Source organism: Ranitomeya imitator, chromosome 1, assembly GCF_032444005.1.
Source record: "Ranitomeya imitator isolate aRanImi1 chromosome 1, aRanImi1.pri, whole genome shotgun sequence".
Lineage (NCBI taxonomy): Eukaryota > Metazoa > Chordata > Amphibia > Anura > Dendrobatidae > Ranitomeya > Ranitomeya imitator.
In genome coordinates, this window is record NC_091282.1 from 1,204,247,343 (window position 1) to 1,204,267,564 (window position 20,222).

The following is a 20,222-nucleotide window of genomic DNA, read 5'->3' on the forward strand; positions in this document are numbered from 1 at the left end:
TCAGCACCCTTCTTAGTCAAATCCGTCAAAGACTTAACAACACTAGAAAAATTAGTTATAAAACGACGATAGAAATTAGCAAAGCCCAAGAACTTCTGCAAACTCTTAAGAGATGCAGGCTGCGTCCAGTCACAAATAGCCCGAACCTTGACGGGATCCATCTCAATAGTAGAAGGGGAAAAAATATACCCCAAGAAAGAAATCTTCTGGACTCCAAAGAGACACTTTGAGCCCTTTACAAACAAGGAATTAGCCCGCAGGACCTGAAACACCTTCCTGACCTGCTGAACATGAGACTCCCAGTCATCAGAAAAAAACAAAATATCATCCAAATACACAATCATAAATTTATCCAGATATTCACGGAAAATATCGTGCATAAAGGACTGGAAGACTGAAGGAGCATTAGAAAGTCCGAAAGGCATTACCAAATACTCAAAATGGCCCTCAGGCGTATTAAATGCGGTTTTCCACTCATCACCTTGCTTTATTCGTATAAGATTATACGCACCCCGGAGATCAATCTTAGTGAACCATTTAGCCCCCTTAATGCGAGCAAACAAATCAGTCAACAAAGGCAAAGGATACTGATATTTTACGGTAATCTTATTCAAAAGACGATAATCTATACAAGGTCTCAAGGACCCATCTTTCTTGGCCACGAAAAAAAAAACCTGCTCCCAAAGGGGACGAAGATGGACGGATATGTCCCTTTTCCAAGGACTCCTTAACATAATTCCGCATAGCAGTATGCTCTGGCACTGACAGATTGAACAAACGACCTTTAAAAAATTTACTACCAGGAATTAAATCTATAGCACAATCGCAATCCCTGTGAGGAGGAAGTGAACTGAGCTTAGGCTCCTCAAAAACATCCCGATAATCCGACAAAAATACAGGAACCTCAGAAGGAGTAGATGAAGCGATAGAAAATCGGAGGTGCATCATCATGAACCCCCTGACATCCCCAGCTTAACACAGACATTGTTTTCCAGTCAAGGACTGGATTATGAGTTTGTAACCATGGCAGACCAAGTACTAGAACATCATGTAAATTATACAACACCAGGAAGCGAATCACCTCCTGATGAACGGGAGTCATACGCATGGTCACTTGTGTCCAGTACTGAGGTTTATTCATAGCTAAAGGTGTAGAGTCAATTCCCTTCAAAGGAATAGGGACTTCCAGAGGCTCAAGACTAAACCCACAGCGATTGGCAAATGACCAATCCATAAGACTCAGGGCAGCGCCTGAATCTACATAGGCATCAACGGAAATGGATGATAATGAGCAAATCAGAGTCACAGACAGAATGAACTTAGACTGTAACGTACTAATGGCAACAGACTTATCAACCTTTTTTGTGCGTTTAGAGCATGCTGATATAACATGAGCTGAATCACCACAATAAAAGCACAACCCATTTTTCCGCCTATAGTTTTGCCGTTCACTTCTAGACTGAACTCTATTACATTGCATTGTCTCAAGTGCCTGTTCAGAAGACACCGCCAAATGGTGCACAGGTTTGCGCTCCCGTAAACGCCGATCAATCTGAATAGCCATAGTCATAGACTCATTCAGACCCGTAGGCGCAGGGAACCCCACCATAACATCTTTAATGGCCTCAGAAAGGCCATCTCTGAACTTTGCAGCCAGGGCGCACTCATTCCACTGAGTAAGCACTGACCATTTCCGAAATTTTTGACAATATATTTCTGCTTCATCTTGCCCCTGAGAGAGAGCTAATAAAGCTTTTTCAGCCTGAATCTCTTGGTTAGGTTCCTCATAGAGCAAACCCAATACCAGAAAAAACGCATCCACATTAAGCAACGCAGGATTCCCTGGTGCCAATGCAAATGCCCAATTTTGAGGGTCACCCCGCAGGAAAGATATAATAATCTTAACCTGCTGAGCAGGGTCTCCAGAAGAGCGAGATTTCAAAGAAAGGAACAGCTTGCAATTGTTCCTAAAATTCAGAAAACTAGATCTATCTCCAGCAAAGAACTCTGGAATAGGAATTCTAGGTTCAGACATAGGAGCATGTACAACAAAATCTTGTATATTTTGAACCTTAGCAGCAAGATTATTCAAGCTGGAAGCTAAACTCTGGACGTCCATGATAAACAGGTAAGGTCAGAGCCATTCAAGGATTAAGAGGAGGAAAAAAAAAAAAAAAAAATCAGCCAGGCTGCAATTAGGGCTAGGCAGCAACCTCAGAGGAGAAGAAAAAAAAAAAAAAAAACTTCCTCAGACTACTTTTCCTCCTACTTCAGCCCAAACATTTTTGGCCGGCTATACTGTCATGATTCCAATGGCAGGGAATCACAAAAGGACAAGCACCAACGAGCTCTAGGGTGATGGAACCTGAGCTGACCGCGACCCTAAACCTGAACACACAAATAACAATAGCCGGGGAACGTGCCTACGTTGATCCTAGACGTCTCGCACCAGCCGAAGATCTAACTTCCCCTATTAGAAGAAACACAGACCTCTCTTGCCTCCAGAGAAATACCCCACAGAAATAGCAGCCCCCCACATATAATGACAGTGAAATGAGAGGAAGGCACATACACAGTATGAAATCAGATTCAGCAAAATGAGGCCCGCTAAAACTAGATAGCAGAGGATACAAAAGTAAACTGCGCGGTCAGCAAAAAACCCTTCAAAAAACCATCCTGTAATTACTTGAACTCATGTTCCAACTCATGGAACATGAGGAGCAATTACAGCCCGCTAGAGCAACCAGCAGCAAAGAAACAATTATATGCAAGCTGGACAAGACAAAAATAAATCAAAACGTGGAACAAGAAAATCAAAAACTTAGCTTGTCCTGATGATTACTGAAGCCAGAAGCTGAGGTAACAAAACACTCTGAAAACCTTGATAGCCGGCGGGGAAATGACAAGAAAGCCCGGTTAAATAGGAAACTCCCAAATCCTAATAGAACAGGTGGACACCAGAGACAGCAGAACACAAATCACCCAGTACCATCAGTAACCACCAGAGGGAGCCCAAAAACAGAACCCACAACAACTAACATCCTCCATAATCAGGGCTTTGGGTAGCATGGTGGCTCAGTGGTTAGCACTGCAGTCTTTCAGTCCTGGGTTCAAATCCCATCAATGACAACATTTACAAGGAGCTTATGTGTGTTTCCTCCCACATTCCAAAGACATATTGATAGGGAATCTAGATTGTGAGTCTCATGGGGGAAAGTGATGGTAATATCTGTAAAGTGCTGCAGAGTATGATAGTGCTATATAAGCAAAGCATAATAACTAAAAAAAAAAAAAGACTTTCTGTTTCCACATCCAACACTCTTTAATGCTGCACCAGCTCTATGGAGTGCACTACTCCAGACAATCAGGTTAATTCCCACTGTCTACAGTTTTAAGTGTACGCTAAAGGGCTCTGCGTTAAAAAACAGATTGCACTTTGACTTAAGGTACCTTCACACTCAGCAACTTTACAACGAGAACGACAACGATCTGTGACGTTGCAGCGTCCTGGATAGCGATCTCGTTGTGTTTGACACGCAGCAGCGATCTGGATCCCGCTGTGACATCGCTGGTCGGAGCTGGAAGTCCAGAACTTTATTTTGTCGTCAGGTCGGCGTGTATCGTCAAGTTTGACAGCAAAAGAAACAATGCCAGCAATGTTTTACATGGAGCTAATAACCAGCTACAACGATAAGTGAGTCGCCGTTACGTCACTGGATCGCTCCTGCATCGTTCTGGAGTTGCTGTGTTTGATGTCTCTACAGCGACCTAAACAGCGACGCTGCAGCGATCGGCTCGTTGTCTATATCGCTGCAGCGTCGCCGAGTGTGACGGTACCTTAATGTAATTCAATGACTCAGTGCTCATCTGCAATTATTTGCACAGCTCAGTTCGAACTGAGAAAAAAAATGAAGTTGCGAGTGGCCACGTACATCACAGGAGACTTGCTAAAGCAAGTCAATGGATGTCAGAAAAAATCGCACAGCACACGGACCATGCATGTTCCATTCAATTTTTTACACCCCCATCTCATAGGAAACACAACATTTCATCAGCCAAATACAGTAAGTTCACAACCTGAACTCTCAGAATAGAACAGAAGAGATATGCACTGCTAAAAAAAAATAAAGGGAACGCTAAAATACCACATCCTAGATATCACTGAATATAATATTCCAGTTCTAAATCTTTATTCATTATATAGTGGAATAATGTGTTGTGAACAATAAAACATAAGCATGATCAATGTAATTCAAAATTAATTTCCCACGGAGGTCTGGATTTGGAATGATACTCAAAATCAAAGTGGAAAATCAAATTACAGGCTTATCCAACTTCAGTGGAAATTGTGTGTGGCCTCCATGTGCCTGTATGACCTCCCTGCAACACCTGGGTATGCTCCTAATGAGGTGGTGGATTTTCTCCTGAGGGATCTTCTCCCATACCAGGATTAAAGCATCAGTCAATTCCTGGACAGTCTGTGGTGCAACGTGACGTTGTTGGATGTAACGAGATATGATGTCTCAGATGTGCTTGATTTGATTCAGGTCTGGGCAACCGGCAGGAGTCCATAGCACCAATGCCAGCGATGTCTGCGGGAGTCCAGCGGCGAAATAAAGTTCTGGACTTTCTGCTCCGACCAACGATGCAGGATCCAGATCGCTGCTGACTGTCAAACACAACGATATCGCTAGCCAGGACACTGCAACGTCACGGATCGCTAGCGATATCGTTGTTAAGTTGCTCAGCGGCCCTGCGCTTAGTAACCCAATGCTTACCCTGGTTACCCGGGGACTTCGGCATCGTTGGTCGCTGGAGAGCTTTCTGTGTGACAGCTCTCCAGCGACCAAACAGCGACGCTGCAGCGATCGACATCGTTGTCTAGATCGCTGCAGCGTCGCTTAATGTGATGGTACCTTTACTGTTTGGTTCGCCCATCTCTACCTCCATTACATCCAAAGCCTGTCAGAGTCAGATGTTCTCATCAATGGAAAATTAGCATACATCTTAAGAAAAGATTGGGGATGTTCAGAATTTGGTATGAAAGCCCAGCTCATCATTTTGGAATGGGATATCCAACAATTTTGAAAAGATGTGAGGGTCAGATGTCCATATAAAAGCGAGAAAATAGGAGATTCTTTCTCCCATGATGTATGGCCATCTTCTTACACAGCTTCCATCTTATTGCCTATCCTTTAAGGTTTGATTTACCAGTAAAGAGATTAATTCTTGAAGGGTCTACTTCATCCATTTTAACCTGTAAATTAAAAACACAAAAAAGTTCCCAATATATGGTAATTAGATACAAGGATTTAAAATGCGGAAGAAAGTTATTTAATTTCCTTGACATATTGAACCATTGTTTTGATTAAATCCTGGATAATCCATGGTAATCCCATTATTATAGTTCTACATAAAAAATATTATCATCAGTACAATCCCCAGAACACGATTTCATTCTCCATTCTTCTCCTCCTTTTTCTACTGGAATGAGATCAGTCATTAACCTGAATAAGAAGCAGATGGATTTTCCCATGAAAATCAATACCTGAGTGCTATTCACTGTAGAAGACGACCTAACCAACAGTGCTACCGCCACGTGTCCTCTCATTCCATCCATATTTTTGGGAAACAAGGAACTCATGGCGATGCGACCAGTAGTCATCTTCTGCTTATGGTCGGTGGTACATTCGATGTACTATCATTCTTTTGAAAGAGAGGAGAAATGTGTCATAGAAGACCTCCCGTCCGATATGTTGGTCACAGGTAGGGTGATATTCCTCATTATCATGTGATTATCATTCTTTCTGTTAGATTTATTTGATATACTTGTTATTATTATGGTTATACATTATTTATTATACTGTGTGGTTGGATGTATAAGTTTATAAATCACAAGTACATATTTGAAAAATTTAACTTTTTTTGTTCAAGTTTTCCAAAAGTGCTAAGGTTGGTGGTGTCAGCACTAAGCAAAACTTGGGTAGATATCAGGTCTATTAGGCTTAATGATCCATGATGATCTCGGTAAACATACTCCATGATCATCAACATGATAGACAGAGAAAAAAAATCCTGTGTTCTCCAAAAGTCCAACTTAACCCTTGAGCAAAACCTAGAAAGAACAGGTAGTAGATTCAGCTGGGTAGTGTAGCTGGCTCCTAATTTTACCCTCTATGTTCTACATGACAGGCAGTTTTTTTTTTGCATATTTAGAGCCCAATTAATAATTTTTGAGGTTTTTTTAAGCCACTTTTTTTTAAACCTTTTTTGTGATTTATTTTTTTTTGCTCAAAAAGTCACAGATTCTGGTAAAATGTTACAAAATTTGCACAAAAATGACATACAATCAATCTGAGGGGGGAGACAAAAGAACAATTGTGCAATTTTTTTTTTGGAAAAGTCACAATTGAAGATTGAGCTGAAACCCTACCCACAATAATAAGCATGTAAAACAGGCAAGCACATGGAAAAAAAAAAACACAAACCATCATAAATGGTGCACAAAAAGCACCACTCCTGCAGAGTGTTTTATTTCAGCGCTGGAGTGATGCCACTAACGTAATTTCCTTGACCGTAGTATTATACTTTCCAGCCCGCGCTCCACTAGTGGCACAAAGAACAGAAGGGGTGTCTCTGGAAGGTGGCAGATGAGGTTTAACAATGATAAATGTAAGGTTATACACATGGGAAGAAGGAATCAATATCACCATTACACACTGAACGGGAAACCACTGGGTAAATCTGACAGGGAGAAGGACTTGGGGATCCTAGTTAATGATAAACTTACCTGGAGCAGCCAGTGCCAGGCAGCAGCTGCCAAGGCAAACAGGATCATGGGGTGCATTAAAAGAGATCTGGATACACATGATGAGAGCATTATACTGCCTCTGTACAAATCCCTAGTTAGACCGCACATGGAGTACTGTGTCCAGTTTTGGGCACCGGTGCTCAGGAAGGATATAATGGAACTAGAGAGAGTACAAAGGAGGGCAACAAAATTAATAAAGGGGATGGGAGAACTACAATACCCAGATAGATTAGCGAAAATTAGGATTATTTAGTCTAGAAAAAAGACGACTGAGGGGCGATCTAATAACCATGTATAAGTATATAAGGGGACAATACAAATATCTCGCTGAGGATCTGTTTATACCAAGGAAGGTGACGGGCACAAGGGGGCATTCTTTGCGTCTGGAGGAGAGAAGGTTTTTCCACCAACATAGAAGAGGATTCTTTACTGTTAGGGCAGTGAGAATCTGGAATTGCTTGCCTGAGGAGGTGGTGATGGCGAACTCAGTCGAGGGGTTCAAGAGAGGCCTGGATGTCTTCCTGGAGCAGAACAATATTGTATCATACAATTATTAGGTTCTGTAGAAGGACGTAGATCTGGGGACTTATTATGATGGAATATAGGCTGAACTGGATGGACAAATGTCTTTTTTCGGCCTTACTAACTATGTTACTATGTTACTATGTTACTTAGCTGGGTTTTGGACCAATTTTTGTAACTTGGCACTTTTTTTTCTTTGTCTAAAATAAAATTCCACAGATGGTTGCAAATCATTGCGTTAGAGTGTGCGGTGGATTTTTGCTATTTATTTCTACATTTTTTTATTTGCATTTTCAAATCCTTTAGAATTCATCTATTTACATATTGACATCATTTTGGATATTTAGCTGTAATACGCGTATTTTGAACAATTCTATCTATATATGTTCTTGCAAGCATATGCTCAATGATCAACCATGTGCACATACATACCACATATATTCAATTTACCTGTCACACTAGATGGGTTGTCCACACATGACAATAATTTTTGATTGCAATATTACACTATATTATATGGTAAAACTCAACAGAAAGTGTTAATTTTACCTACGGTGCCTCTGCAGGAAAGATAAGGTATTACATCTTCGTAAAACATGAGTCCTCCAGAACGAGAAATATACTTGGTAGACGCCTTCTCTGGCTAATAGATTGATCCTTCTATTAATGTTTAATTATCCAAATAGGTAACTGAACCAATGTTTTCTAAACCAGACAGTCTCTTTATATGACATCATCGGCTTGTGCAGTGATGTCATCAACGCTAGTTGCATTTTTAGTGCTTCCTTCAAACCCTCTCAGAATAGTAAATTGCCTAAAGATAAAAATCAGGTTCTTAATGTTTTATTTTTTTAAGGCCGCTACAAGATACAAAAGTGGGACATGAGCAAACATGACTTCCTCCCCTCTGCTCCTGGCCTGGGAATGGTTGTGACTGTCAAAGCTCCAAATGAAGAGGTAAATATTTCAACGTGCCCTGTTCATTCAAAACCAAAACAGCCTCTTCTGGGCAAAAATGTATCACAGCAAATAAACAGTTCATTTAGCAGCTACATTTATGTCAGTGGGAGTTCACCCAAACAGATTACAGTCCGTTCTCCCGTGCAAACTTTACACACAGAAGAGGTACGGTCCTTTAGACTGAGCTTCAGCAGCTTCCAGAGTCCAACACAGAAGTGTTCAACTCCATACACAGATCACACTGATCAGGCTGCAGCTTCCACTCTGTTCTTTGCAACTCCAACACACAGACTGCTCAGCTTTCTGAGCTTACCCATGCAGTCTCCATTCAGAAAGAGACTCTGCCCTGTCTCTCTCCCAGCTAAAGCTCACATTTTGGCTGGTCTCTCACCAGCTTCAGTACACTCCTTGCTGCTCAACCGCAGCAGACTGAGAGCTTCCAAGTGAACAAAGGCCCTGCTTCTTGTCAAAGCTAGCCATGTGCATCTACTTAATCCTGCAGTGATAGTATTTAACCCAGTCCTACCTGAATTTCAAACATACATATTCAACTTACTCTATATGTCTTAAATATATTTCCATTTGTTCATTTACAGGTATTACTATCAAAATTGTATGGACCAGATGGAAAATTTATTTTCACCACACATTCCCCTGGGCTTCATTTTATCTGTCTACAGTCAAACTCTACAAATCCAATAGCATTTGCTTCAAGTAGACTGGTAAGTATCAAGAGATACGTGTCTATAACTTGTCTCTTTTGGTCACTGACAACTAGAGTTGACTGAACTTTGCAAAATTTGGTTCAGATTACGATTGCCGATGAATGTAGTATTTGCAATATTCGCCGAACACATTGCCAAACGTCATTGGAGTCAGTGGGAGTAGAGTTGAGCGGATATGTTCAGAACCGTTCGTCAAATATAAAATAGAGTACAAATATGGCACGAAAATGGCAAATTCTGATTCGGCGATCGTTACTGAACATATTCGCTCAAGTCTACTGACAACATAAATATATAAAAAATGGAAATTTATTATCTGACACTCCTTTAAAATTTGACAGAGAGCAAATTAAGTAAAACATATGTAAAATTAAGCAACTTGCCTTACCGAAAATAAGGTAAGCCTTATGTATTGGTTCTTCACATTTCAATTCTATGAAGATCTAAGGAATGGCATAACTTGAAATTTCTTTGCCCCCCCCCTAATATGACATTTTTGTATGTAGAAAATTCCCTGCTCTTAGCCCCATGGTGAGGCCCACTTTTATACAGCCTGAGAGTAATTTGATTGTATTTTCATAGATTTCTCAAATTTGGGCTAAAAGCAATGAATGGTATGAAATTAAAAATAAGCATTAATTACCAATTGAACTCATGATCACTCCTGTGGCCCCTGCTGGTGCCAAATGATGTATTAATAATTCTTTGCTATATAAGTAGCAGTAGTTGCACAGCCCAAAAATGCATTATAAAAATATTACAATAATAATCATCCCTCGTATGACTGCTAGAGCCAACGTGGGTTTGTACAGCAAATTACTAAATAGGCTAGTGATTGACTACAGTGACTGCATTATTGTTGGACAGGACATTATTATTTCTAGTATCAGTGGGGACCACTAGTGCAGCATCACTGGAGCGATGGCGAATTCATAGGGTAGGTATAGATTATTTTGTCATTTTATAATATTCTCTACTCTTTGCCTTCTTACTAAGTGGGGTTGTCAAGGACTAATATACTGACAGAGACAAATCTAGGTTTTCCTGCACCCGGGGCAAAAATTCAGTTTGGCACACTTTCCTATTAACAGCTATCAGGTAAACCCTCTTTCCTGGGAGAGCTAATTTGGGGTGGGACACAGGAGATCTCTAGATCTGCCGCCATTGGTCAAATTATGAACAATGGATTAGAGACAAGAGCATACACAGGGGTTTTTATTGTACTTACAGGAATACATCACCAGAACCACAATCAATACAGGAACACATCACCAGAATCACCATCAGTACAGGAATACATCACCTTGAACCACCATTAGTACAGAAATACAGCATCACAACAACCCTCAAAACAGGGATGAAGCACCAAAACCATCATATGAGCAGGAATGCATCAGCAGAACTGTCAACAGTACATGAATTCATAAACGGAACCACCATCAGTGTAGGAATACATAATCAGATTCACCATCAGTACAGGAATAAATTACCAGAACCACCAACAGCACAGAAATGCAGCATCAGATCCACCACCAGTAAATGAATGCAACACCAGTAGAACAATACATGACCAGAAGCAACATCGATATATGCATACAACACCAAGCTTAGTACAGCGATCAGTTGCGATGTCAGGTCAGCACCATATATGATAGTGACATAAACCTAGAACTCCTGGTATGACCTTAACAGTGATAAGGAGATACTAGAAGTTATTGTTAACCGCCTTCACCAGACTGTGCTCTATAGAGGATAACGATAAGCGAGTGAGTGTGCTTATTACTCGAGTTTTCCGAGCATGCTCGGGTGTTCTCCGAATATTTGGGGCCTGCTCGTTGATTATGTTTTTGTCTCCGCAGCTGCATAATTTGCGGCTGCAAGACAGCCTGAATACATGTGGGGATTCCCTAGCAAACAGGCAATCCCTGCATGTGTTCAGGTTGTCTAACAACTGCAAATCATGCAGCTGCGGAGACAAAAACATAATCTAGGAGCACACCTAAAATACTCGGAGAACACCCGAGCATGCTCTGAAAGCTCGAGTAACGAGCACACTCGCTCATCACTAATAGAGGAACAACAGCACTGATGAGTCATCTACTATATAATTGTCTAATTGTCACTACCGTCTGTCCTTCTTTCTGTCATGGATATTCATTGGTCGCAGCCTCTGTCTGTCATGGAAATCCAAGTCGCTGATTGGTCACGGCAAAACAGCCACGAACAATCAGCGACGGGCACAGTCCGGAAGAAAATGGCAGCTCCTTCCTCCCCGCAGTCAGTGCCCACTCCATACTCCCCTCCAGTCAGCCCAAACACAGGGTTAATGGCAGCGCTAATGCACCGCGTTATGCAGCGGTGTAACGCACTCCATTAACGCTGCTATTAACCCTGCGTGACCAACTTTTTTACTATTGATGCTGCCTATGCAGCCTCAATAGTAAAAAGATCTAATGTTAAAAATAATTTAAAAAAAATAAAAAAATCATCATATACTCACATTCCGGCGCCTTTCCCACTCCTCGCGACGCTCCGGTGACCGCTCCATGCAAGTGGCAGGTTCAGGTGGCAAGGATGGTATGCGACAGGGACCTGCCATGACGTCATGGTCATGTGACCGTGACGTCATCACAGGTCCTGCGAAAAAGACCTGCCATGACGTCACGGTCATGTGACGGCGACATCATCACAGGTCCTGCGCCCATACCAAACCTGGCTGGGCAATATACTACGTGGCTGGGCAATATAATACGTGACTGGGCAATATACTACGTGGCTGAGCAATATACTACGTGACTGGGCAATATACTACGTGGCTGGGCAATATACTACGTGGCTGTTCAATATACTACGTGGCTGTTCAATATACTACGTGGCTGGGCAATATACTATGTGGCTGGGCAATATACTACATGGCTGAGCAATATACTACGTGGACATGCATATTCTAGAATATCCGATGCGTTAGAATCGGGCCACCATCTAGTAGTATCATAAATAAACATTTGCAGGTACTTTATAAGTGACATGCTCGCTGATTGGGGTCATTATCTTTCTTTTTTTCCATCTGGTCCAGACACCATGATGACTTTTCACATCCAGATTTCGTCTCTGCAGACTTTTCTATTCTTCTGCAGCACATCCCGATACAGTACCCTTAGAAATAAACATCATTAGAATGCTATTGAATAAAAATATCTGTCCTATGCAGTGCCTCTGAATAATTGCCCCTCACTATGCTCCCTGCACAAAATATGACCTACACACTGTCCCTCTTATGGTAAATGGCCTTCTCACTTTCCTCTCCTTTCGACACTAGGCTCGCTCTTCACATTATCCTCTCACACTGTGTCCTTCCCATACTTCCCAGTTACTATATTGTGCCCCCGCCTCACACTCACCCTCTGTGCATAATATCCTCTCCATACTGGCCTCTTACACTGTTCACGATGCTGCCCCAACTCTTTATTGCCCCCCACACTACCCAGTCTCTATATTGTGCCCCCCAACACTTTTATCAGCCCATACTGTCTCTTCACACTTTCTTCCTCCCCAAACTGTCTCTTCACGCATTCCTCCTTACACAAACTGTCTCATCACACTTTTCCTTCTCTGTTCATACTCTGTCTCCTTACACATTCACCACTCCCTTACTACCTCGTCAGACATTCTCCCTTGCCCATACTGCCTCCTCATTCTTCCTGCCCATACTATCTCCTAACACAATCCCACTTCCCATAGTTCTCCTGATACATTCTCCCATACTGTCTCACCACACATTGCCCCTCCCTGCAATACTGTCTCCTCAGACATTCCCCTCTCTGCTAATACTGTCTCCTCACATATTACTCCCTCTGCCCAAGTTATCTACTATTATTATTATTTATTTATATAGCACCATTAGTTCCATGGTGCTGTACATGAGAAAGGGGTTACATACCGAGTTATAGATATCATTTACGGTAAACGAATTTATGATGACAGACTGGTACAGAGGGGAGAGGACCCTGTCCTTGCGGACTTACATTCTACAGAATAATGGGAAAGAAGGGCGGGGTGCAGCAGCTCCGGTGTTGATGAGGCAGCAGCTCAGGTGGTGGTGAGGCAGCAGAATGGTTATCGCAGGCTGTAGGCTTTCCTAAAGAGATGGGTTTTCAGGTTCTGTCTGAAGGATCCGAGGGTGGTGGTTAATCGGACATGTTGAGACGTGAAATTCCAGAGGATGGGGAATATTCGGGAGAAATCTTGGAGGCGGTTGTGTGAGGAACGAATAAGTGTGGTGGAGAATAGGAGGTCTTGGGAGGATCGAAGATTATGTGAGGGAAGATACTGGGAGATTAGTTCAGAGATATAGGGAGGGTACAGGTTGTGGATGGCTTTCTAGATCAGTGTTAGTAGCTTGAACTGGATTCGTCGGGGAATTGGGAGCCAGTGGAGGGATTTGCAGAGGTGAGAAGCAGGGGAGTAGCAAGGAGAGAGGTAGATTAGTTAGGCAGCAGAGTTGAGGACAGACTGGAGTGGTGCCAGAGAGTTAGTGGGGAGGCCACAGAGGAGGGTGTTGCAGTAGTCGAGGCGGGAGATGATGAGGGCATGCACAAGAGTTTTAGAAGATTGAGGGCTGAGGAAGGGATGGATTCTGGCAATATTTTTGAGTTGAAGACGACAGGAGGTGGCAAGAGTTTGGACTTGTGGATTGAAGGACAGGGCAGAGTCGAGAGTTACTCCGAGACAGCAGATTACAGGTGCGGGAGAGAGTGTGATGTCATTTACCATAATAGATAGATCGGGTAGGGGAGATATGCGAGATGGAGGAAATGAGTTTGGTTTTGTCTACATTGAGTTTTAGGAAGTGAGAGGTGAAGAAGGAGGATATGGCTGATAGACACTCCGGGATTCTGGACAGCAGGGAGGTGATATCTGGGCCAGAGAGGTAGATCTGAGTGTCATCCGCATACAGGTGGCACTGGAAGCCATATGACTTTATGAGTTGTCCTAGGTCAAGGGTATAGATTGAATAAAGTAGGGGCCCCAGGACAGAGCTTTGGGCGACACCAACAGAGAGAGGGCGGGATGAGGACGTAGTGTGGGAGTGGGAAATGCTAAATGCGCGGTCGGAAAGGTATGAGGCAATCCAGGACAGGGCAAGGTCTTTGATGCCAATGGAAGAAAGAATCTGTAGCAGTAGGCAGTGGTCAACTGCAGAGGACAGGTCAAGAAGGACGAGGATGGAGAACTGTCTGTTGGCTTTGGCTATGAGTAAGTCATTTGAAATTTTGGTCAGGGCAGTTTCTGTGGAGAGGTGGGGGTGGAAACCAGATTGGAGATTGTCAAGGAGAGAGTTAGATGAGAGGTGGGAGGAAAGTTGAGCATGGACATGCTGCTCAAGGAGTTTTGAAGCAAACAGTAGCAGGGATATGGCGCGATAGCATGTCTAATAAGACATTGGGACATAGCATGTCTAATCAGACACTCACCCTTTCTATGCTTCTCCTCACACATTCCCCAATATTGTCTCTCCAAAACGTTGCCCATCCCTGCCATACTGTCTCCTCACACATTTCCCCCCTGCCCATACTTCTCCTGCTCCATACCATCTCTACACACAATGCCCCTCCCCACCATACTGTCTCTTCAAACATTCCACCTTGCTGCCCATACTGTTTTCTCACATATTATCTCCTCACACATTGCCCCCTTCCCATACTTCTCCTCACACATTCCCCTATATGGTCTCTTCACACATTACCATTCCTCTCATATTGTCTCCTCATATATTTCCGCATAACCATTCTGTCTCCTCACATATTCCCCATCCTGTCCATACTGTCTCCTTCCACATTCCCCCTCCCCTCCTTCTGTTTTTCCTGTCTACAGCTCTCATTTAAACCTATGTACCCTTATGGTTACAGACTAAAACAAAAACCTTCTAAAGGACTAATCCAACAATGATCACCCCATCCATCTCTCCTCATACATTTACATTAGCAAGAAGAAGGGGACAGAACATAGAATGACCAAAGAATCAGACTACACAGGGTTTGTTTGTCTACTGTCACCATCGAAACCTTAAAGGGAACCTGTTACCACGTTTTTTCAAGAAGAGCTAAAAATAGCGTTAAATAGGGGCAGAGCTGTGCTTTACATTAGTGTATTTTGGAGCCTTTATTCCCCACCTATGCTGCTGAAATACCTTTGTAAAGTCGCCATTTTCGGCTGTCACTCACGCTGGTCAGGTCATATGGGCGTGGTGACAGCGCTGTTTCTCCCCCAGATCTCCGTTGGTGGCGTAGTGGTGTGCGCATGTCCAAGTGGCGAATCCACTGCGCAGCTTCAAGGAAAATAGCGCGATCTGCGCTATTCAGCCGTTTATCGGTGGGCGCGGCCATCTTTGTGAGGCCGCGCGTGCGCAGATGGTTCTTCTCGGCTTCCCGGGGCTTCAGGAAAATGGCCGCGGGATGCCACGCGTGCGCAGATGGAGATCGCAGCGGCCATTTTCCTGCAGCCGAGATGTGAACTCGGCTTCAGGAAAATGGCCGTCGAGATCGCCATATATAAATGGATTTTTTTGGTAGATCATGTCCCTTTATTTAGTAAATGACTATTAGCTGCACAGTCAGAAATGAAATGAGGAATATGGCTGAAACGCCTCACAAACGTCTCCTGATCAACTGACTATTAGCTGAATCCCCAGTTTTCATACTTCCGCTGTGTATCCGGCCCTCGTTAACGTTTCATCACTGTTTAAGATTTGCATTTTAGAAATGATTAAACGAAGCGAAATCTGCAACAGCTGTTAACCATCCATTATCAAGTAAGGACGTATTGAAAGAAATAATTCAGAAAATTTGTCTAATCGTTCTCTGAACGAACATAAAATATTTAGACTGAGATTTTACTGAAACTCAAAGAGTCAGGCAAACAATCCACTTAGGAGTTAGACAATTTCACACTCCATTTTCCCAGGAGTTTGTCGGAGAGACTGCGCTAAAGTGGATGTGATCACGCTTCAGAAATGTAAAATTGAAGTGATTCTGTAAGATGCTTCAAAAATCGGAAAACTATCTGCCAAATTATTCTGCTTCACTGATGTGGAGATTAGCAGCCCGGGCGGGAGGATAGTCCTCAGCGTCAGTGAGGGTGTAGTGGAGGGTAGTCAGTGTCTCTCTCCTCATTACACTGATCAATGTCAACCCAAAAACATCTACATCAGATGCCTGTACGGATCGTTAGAATGGCATGTGCTGGAAATCCGGTGATGCCTTCATGTTTTTTTTAACGTTAAAGACTCGAGTATTTCCAGGGATGGAGCAGACTGATGTATTTTTTTGTGCATCGTGATGGCTGTGAGTTCCATGGCTTGTCTGCATTAATTATCCATATGCTCAGAGGCGTAATCATAGGGGGTGCAAAGATGGGGCACTAATACCGAAGTAGCAGCAATATGGAAAATTCCAGCACCTACAGGAACTGAGGTAAAACCCCTTCACGACATTGCGATTTTCCATTTTTGTGTTTCCATTTTTTACTTTTGAACAACACAATTGGTTTTACCATATAGTGTACGGGAAAAAAAAATTCAAAGTGTGATGAAATTGCAAAAAAAAAGTGCAATTCCACAATTGTTTTCTGGGTGTATTGCTTACCGTGTTCACTAAATGCTACAACTGACCTGTTATTATGATTCTCCAGGTCATTACAAGTTCATAGATACCAAACATGTAAAGGTTCTTTTTAATTTAAGTAGTGGAAAAAATGCAAAGTTTGCAAAAAAAAAAATTATCAGAGACCCATAGCGTCTCAAATTTTCTGGATCTGAGGCTGGGTAAGGGCTTATGTTTGTGCGCTGAGCTGATGTTTTTATTGATACCATTTTGGGGTAGATACGATCTTTTGATTGAAAGTTATTGTATTTTATTGCAATGTTGCGGAGACCAAAAAAACGCAATTCTGGTGTTTTCATTTTTTTTCTCGTTATACTGTTTACCAATCAGATTAATTCTTTTTATATTTTGATAGATCGGGCGATTGTGAAAGCGGCAATACCAAATATGTGTTTTTTAAAATTTTTTTAATTGTTTGATTTTGAATGAAGCAAAAAGTAGGGTATTTTTTTTTACTTTTTACTTGCTTCAATTTTCTCCATGAGAGACTAGAAGCTGCGATCATCTAATCGCCTGTGCTACACACAGCGGGACTTCAGCCCTGCTATGTATAGCTAAAATGATCATCTACTACGAGCACCGGCCTCATGGTTGCGTTCATAGCATATCTGCAATGACAACCACAGGGGTCTCCTGCAGACCCTTGGTTGTCATGCCAACCCATTGGCACCCCACGGTCATGTAACACGGGCGTCGATGCGTGGGTTTAGTGACGCTCTTCAGGCGCGATCATGTTAAATGCCACTGTTGGAGATTGACATTTATCATTTTAACAGCCGCAGGTGGATCGCGATTCCACCCATTGCTGTTACGTGCACATGTCAGCTGATGAAATCACCTGTCATGTACTGGAAAACATACAAGCTTAGCACTGGAGCCTGAACGGAGTGCAGGGACACAACCTATGACGTACATATATGTAACCCCTTTCTCATGTACAGCACCATGGAATTAATGGTGCTATAAAAATAAATAATAATAATAATGTCATAGGTCATGAAGGGGTTAAAACAATCTTACTTCATTTCCTATGGATGCTGGATTTTTCCATTTTGCTGCTATATCTACACCCAAAAGTCAGCCTGAAGCCGACGCTCTCCCCTGCATCACTGCTTTCAACTGTATTGGTGTCTATGATGCTGATTATTATTATTATTATTTATTTACATAGCACCATTAGTTCCATGGTGCTGTACATGAGAAGGGGTTATATCAAAATACAAATATCACTTATAGTAAACAGACTAACAATTACAGACTGATATAGAGGGGCGAGGACCCTGCCCTTGCGGGCTTACATTCTACAGGATTATGGGGAAGGGGACAGTAGGTCGAGGGTTGCAGAAGCTCCGATGGTGTTGAGGTGGCCGTGTGGTCTGTAAGGCTGTAAGGTTCTTTGAAGAGATGGGTTTTTTTAAGTTTCTTTTGAAGGATCCAAATGTGGAGGATGTGGTGGGTAACCGGACGTGTTGGGGCACAGAATTCCAGAGGATGGGGGATATTCGGGAGAAGTCTTGGAGGCGATTGGGTGAGGAGCGAATAAGCGCGGAGGAGAGGAGGAGGTCTTGGGAGGACCGGAGATCACGTGAGGGAAGATATTGAGAGATTAGTTCGGAAATGTACGGAGGAGAAAGGTTATGAATGGCTTTGTAGGTCAGTGTTAGTAGTTTAAACTGGATACGCTGGGAAATTGGGAGCCAGTGAAGGGATTTGCAAAGAGGGGAAGCACGAGTGTAGCGAGGAGAGAGATTAATTAGTCGGGCAGCAGAGTTAAGAACGGACTGAAGGGGTGCGAGAGTGTTAGTGTCATGCAGCTGCAGTGCAGTACAGTGCAACCTCCACCAGGGGGAGCCTGGTAGTGAAGCCAGACTGCACACACAGAGCAACTGAACAGACGCCACCTAGTGGCGAGAGCGAGGTCAGGAAAACCAAGTCTGAGCACAACAGTACAAACGGATTTAGACAGAATGGATAGTCAGGACATAGCTAGGGATCAGTAAACCAGGACGGGCAAAATACGGTACTATACGGAAAAACTGAAACTGAGTCAAAGAGCCAAGCCAAGATCATAACCAGGGAGTCAATCAGATATACAGACAAACAAAGAGACACTGGGAAAGAGCAGGCAGGGGGAGATAACAGACACAGGACAAGTCAGGGTTCAGTAGGACAAACCAAGGGCTTCCAGAGTCAAGTTCACACGCCAAAGACAGAGCTATAGCTGACACCACCCTCAGGATACCTGGGAGCTAAATAGCAAACCCGAGCCCAGAATGAGGCAGATCAAAGTTAACCCTTGACATGATCCACCCAGAGAAAAAGCAGACAAGACTAAACTCCGGAACGAATCATGACAGTACCCTCCTCTCAAGGGGGGGCCACCGGACCCCCAGGTTTCCCAGGATAACGTGCATGAAATGCCCGGACCAATCGATCAGCATGGACAGATCGCGCCGGGACCCAAGATCGATCCTCAGGACCATAACCCCTCCAATGGACCAAATACTGAAGAGAACTACGGACCATGCGAGAATCCACGATCCGTTCTACTTCAAACTCGGTCTGACCATCCACAGAGACAGGAGGCGGAAGGGATGGAGGCCCAGCGGAAGATTGTGCAAAGGACTTAAGAAGGGATTTATGGAACACATTGGGGATCCGAAGCGACTGAGGAAGGTGTAAACGAAAGGCAACTGGATTGACCACCTCAATGATCTCGTAAGGACCAATAAACCTGGGACCAAGCTTAGCCGAAGGAACCTTGAGACGAATGTTCTTGGTAGACAACCACACTTTATCTCCTACCAGGAATATCGGTCCTACAGACCGTCAATTATCAGCAAAAAAGTTTATGTTTGCCCTGAGTCTTCCCAACGTTCTTCTGGACCTCCCTCCACACCTCCCCCAACCGTTGCACTGCCGTATCAGCCCCTGGACATCCTGAATCCAGCCTAGAAAATTCACCAAAATGGGGATGAAAACTGTAGCTACAGAAGAATGGAGAGATGCCCGTGGACTGGTTAATCCGATTATTAAATGCAAATTCAGCCACGGGCAATGAAGAACACAATCATCCTGCTGAGATGTAGCAAGACACCTCAAAATCTGTTCAAGTGACTGATTGGTCCTCTCCGTCTGCCCATTGGCCTCAGGATGGTAAACAGAGGAGAAGGTCAAACAAATACCCAATCTTTTACAAAATGCCCTCCAAAATTTGGACACAAATTGTACTCCTCTATCAGAAACCACACTCAAAGGCACACCATGCAGCCGTACAACGTGCTCAACAAACAATCTAGATAGTGTCTCAGCATTAGGCAATCCTGCCAGAGGTACAAAATGCGCTTGCTTACTGAATCTGTCAACCACTACCCAGATTACAGTTTTGCCATTGGAAGGAGGGAGATCAGTGATAAAATCCATGGACAAATGAGTCCAAGGTCTATCTGGAATTGGCAATGGCACCAATTCCCCGGCCGGCCGGTTATGGGAGCTCTTACCACGGGCACAGGTATCACAAGCAGGCACAAACTCAATAATATC

General features: G+C 43.2%; 1 protein-coding gene across 1 annotated transcript in view; it reads left to right on the plus strand.

The window, feature by feature from the left end:
• The first annotated feature begins 5,543 nt into the window (after positions 1-5,543).
• Positions 5,544-20,222, plus strand: part of LOC138658371 (transmembrane emp24 domain-containing protein 11-like) — a 29,301-nt gene continuing 14,622 nt past the window's right edge. The window contains exons 1-3 of the mRNA XM_069745819.1: positions 5,544-5,766; positions 8,190-8,290; positions 8,890-9,015. Coding sequence (XP_069601920.1) covers positions 5,643-5,766; positions 8,190-8,290; positions 8,890-9,015 — 351 coding nt within the window. The 5' untranslated portion in view covers positions 5,544-5,642. The remainder of the gene's footprint in view (positions 5,767-8,189; positions 8,291-8,889; positions 9,016-20,222) is intronic.